Source organism: Saimiri boliviensis, chromosome 7 (genome assembly GCF_048565385.1).
Source record: "Saimiri boliviensis isolate mSaiBol1 chromosome 7, mSaiBol1.pri, whole genome shotgun sequence".
Classification (NCBI taxonomy): Eukaryota; Metazoa; Chordata; class Mammalia; order Primates; family Cebidae; genus Saimiri; species Saimiri boliviensis.
In genome coordinates, this window is record NC_133455.1 from 68331268 (window position 1) to 68335150 (window position 3883).

The 3883-nt window shown below is 54.2% G+C and overlaps 1 protein-coding gene across 1 annotated transcript; it reads right to left on the reverse strand.

Annotated features, from left to right (window-relative positions):
* Window positions 1-631: 631 nt before the first annotated feature.
* SP7 (Sp7 transcription factor) lies at window positions 632-3451 on the reverse strand. The gene has a single exon (XM_039472304.2). It carries the CDS (start codon window positions 3423-3425, stop codon window positions 2184-2186), a length of 1242 nt encoding a protein of 413 aa, XP_039328238.1. The 5' UTR covers window positions 3426-3451; the 3' UTR covers window positions 632-2183.
* Window positions 3452-3883: the final 432 nt, after the last annotated feature.

Here is a 3883-nt window from a genome sequence, read left to right on the forward strand (position 1 = left end):
GCACTGACCAGGGTCGGCTGGTGCAGTCCAGAAATGGCCAGGGTAGAAACCAGCGAGTCTTCGCGACTCTGCAGAAAGCACTGCAAGCCCAAAAACTGAACACGACTGGAGGATTTGACCGATAAACAATTTTGTATTTTGTTTTGAGACGGAGTCTCGCTCTGCCACCCACTCTGGAAGGCAGTGGTGCGATCTCTGCTCACTGCAATCTCCGCCTCCTAGGTTCCAGCGACTCTCTTGTCTCAGCCTCCCAAGTAGCTGGGACTAAAGGCGCCTGCCAATACGCCCGGCTAATGTATGTATTTTTAGTAGAGACAGGGATTTCACCATGTTGGCCAGGATGGTCTCGAACTACTGACCTCAGGTGATCCGCCCGTCTCGGCCTCCCAAAGTGTTGGGATTACAGGTGTGAGCCACCGCGCCCGCCGATAAACTATTTAACTGCGAGCATAGTAAGCAAACATGCGCAATAGAATATTCACCCATGGGTAGTCCCCAGTTTGCCAAAGAAAAAAATCCTTGAACCACTCTTCGCCCTTCCTCTTCTCTTTTTCTCACCAGGACAAAATTTGAAATCCAACTTTTATTTATTAAATTAAAAAAAAAAAAAGAAAGATTCCACAAAGGGCATGATCCCTTCCTTTCCACAATGTTCTCTCCCCAAGCTCCAGCGGCTTTAACCCTTTAACCTGGGGACTTGAGACAGCAGGGGACAGAAAAGTAGGATCCAAAGTTACAGGAAAGGCACGAAGCGGCTTTAAAAGTCACTGGAGGTGGAGGTGGGAGCATCAGAAGTACCAGGGTGGGGGCGTGTGGGTGCACTCCCAGATCAGCTCGGGAGCCTCTGTCCTCCTAGCCCTGTAAGTTCTTTCTCAGGACTTCTAGGCACCAGGTCTAGCACAGTGCCTTGCACAGAGTAGGCACTCAATAAATACTTGATTTATTTGAATTTGATCCCAGAGAAAGCCTTCCCCACCCATTCTTCAGGAGGTGCACCTCCAAACCAATGTCCTCCTGTTAGATGGACTTCCCCAAAGAGCATGTCTAAGATGGCAGCTGCAAACCTCCATAACCTTGGCAACAGGGGATTGACCTGATGGGGTCATGGTGTCTAAGGGGAGGGGCAGTGGAAGAACCTGCTCTGGGGTCAAGGGAGCTGGGGTACATTCCAGTCCTTCTCCCCTCCATAGGACTTGAGGTTTCACAGCTTCTGGCTGGGGCTGGAGACACAAAGTATCCCCTAATCAAGAAATACCCCATCAACTCTTTAGCAGAGATCTAGCTAACCCAATGTGTAGAGACTTCATTAAAAGAGAAACCTCATCAACTGAGATCCTGATGATAGACATTCTATTAACAAGGCCTTCTCCACTAACATTTTGTCTATACAGAGATGCATTTGGCTAGAATTTTCTGGCAGAAATGGATCCGCTTCCCTCCCCAGCTCACTCAACCTGACCCGTCATCATAACTTACATAAATAGAATTATTATTATTACTATTCATTACTCCTGGTACATAGGGGTTAAATATACAGGCCTGGGGGCAGCCTCCCTGACCCTGGGGTCACCCCATCTTTGGGATCAGATCCCCACTGTTCTGCCCCCTTCTTGGCACCCTGCCTCTGGCCAGGTCACTAACCCCAATCTCCCTAACCGTGGTCCCTGATGAAGAGGCCACCAGGGGGCAATAAATTATCATCATTATCGTTGTGTTTGTAAAAAGGAAAAAAACGGCTTTGGAGAATGGCAAGCAATGGTGGGAAGTTGGGAAGACTGACTGGAGCCTGGAGGCTGAGGGACAGCAGTAAATAAACTTGAGAAGCAGAAAGGGTACATACATATCAAGGAGCTAGATGAAGAACTAGTATTGGGAGCCCAAATGGAAAGAGAGTGAGTTGGCGTGGCAGGGCCAGAGTCTAGGAGGCTGGAGTGCAGGAGTCAGGCACAAAGGGAGGGCCTGAGACAGAGTTTCCAGAAAGCCAGTCTCATGGTGAAGGGAGAAGGTGAGATGAGGAGGCATGCAAGGAGATACCCAGGCTCAGAATGGCCAGGAGAGAGACAGAGGGAGAGATTCCCCAAAAGATGCATGCGTGGGGTAAAGAGAGTGATTGTCAAGCAGTGGTCCAGAGAGCCAAGAGAGACTGGCAGGCGAGCCCTGGGGTGGGAGGCCTTCCACCCAGCTCAGATCTCCAGCAAGTTGCTCTGCTCAGGGCTGCCTCCAGGGGCTTTCTCTGGGGTCGCTGGTGAGGCAGAAGGTCGGGGTGTCTGACTGGCCTCCTCTTCCCCAGTGTTGCGGCCCTCCCCTAGCTCCTTGGGGCCACTGGGAGGGGGACCTGGGCCTGGCTCGCCGTGGGTGCGCTGGTGTTTGCTCAGGTGGTCACTCCGGGTAAAGCGCTTGGAGCAGAGCAGGCAGGTGAATTTCTTCTCCCGGGTGTGAGTGCGCACGTGGCGCTCCAGCTCATCCGAACGAGTGAACCGCTTGCCGCAGAAAAGCCAGTTGCAGACGAAGGGCCTCTCGCCCGTGTGCCAGCGCAAGTGGGCCTTCAGGTGCGAAGCCTTGCCATACACCTTGCCACAGCCAGGGATATGGCAACTGTGGATGGGCTTCTTCCGCAGCCCAGCTGCTGCTGCTCCCAATCGCTCTAGCTCCTGGCAGTTGGGGCAGTCACAGGAGGAGCGCCCTGCCCCACTGCCCCCATATCCACCACTGCCCCCGGTGCTGGCACCCCGTGGGGGCTTGGCTCCACCACTCCCCTCCAGCTGCCCGCTATTTCCCACTGCCTTGGGTTTATAGACGTCTTGGGACAGGACATGCTGGGGCCCTGGTTGCAAGAGGTGGGGAGCTGGGTAGGGGGCTGGATTAAGGGGGGCAAAATCGGACGGGTAGGTGGGCAGCTGGGGGTTCAGTGGAGGCTGAGCAGGGCCTGTGGGCAGTGTTCCTTGCAGCCCATCACCCTGGCCCTGCCCCCCACCTAGCCAGTTGCCTCCAGGGTGCATGTCCCACCAAGGAGTAGGAGTGTTGCCCGGGCCTGGTGAAATTCCTGCATGGATGCCCGCCTTGTACCAGGAACCATAGGGGTGTGTCATGTCCAGAGAGGTGTAGACACTGGGTAGGCAGTCAGAAGAGCTGTGCCCCTTGGGCACTAGTAGCCCGGGGTCCTGGGTGCCAGTGGGCCCAGGGAATGAATGGGAAAAGGGAGGGTAGTCATTGGCATAGCCTGAGGTGGGTGCTGGAGGACTGCCTGCAGGTGAGAGGAGCCCATTCGTACTTGAAAAGGGGGCTGGATAAGCATCCCCCATGGTTTTGGGGGCTGAAAGGTCACTGCCCACAGAGTACGGCTTCTTTGTGCCTGCTTTGCCCAGTGTTGTTGAGTCCCGAAGAGGGCTGGAGCCACCAAATTTGCTGCAGGCTGCCGTCAGCATGGCCAGGGGACTGGAGCCATAGTGAACTTCCTCCTGTGGAAAGAGGGATGCGCTGCTTAGGGAGAGGGGAGGATAGGTGCAGAATGACGGGCAGATTGAGACCTGGAGACATCCATAACAGAACAGAGGAGTCAGGGAAGAGTTGAAGAGGGTGGAGAATTATAGGTAAAAGAGGTTGGCCAGTAAGAACTGGACCTCAGGGCAGAGCTCACATGGAGTCATAGAAGGAGAACAGAGGCTGAAGACTGCAGTCCAGTACCCTAACCGGGGAGGCAGCAGGCAGAGCTCATTCTGGAGTTACTAGGGTTGTCCAAGGGGCCTCCAAGGAACAGGAAGCTCTTTTCTTTTCTTTTTCGAGGTAGAGTCTTGCTGTTGTCGTCCAGGCTGGAGTGCAATGGTGCGACGCTGGCTCACTGCAACCTCCACCTCCTGGGTTCAAGAGATTCTCCTGCCTCAGC

Bases quoted from the DNA above. Each gene is read 5' to 3' on its own strand.
- SP7 (XM_039472304.2), bottom strand. From the start codon at position 3,425: ATGCTGACGGCAGCCTGCAGCAAATTTGGTGGCTCCAGCCCTCTTCGG.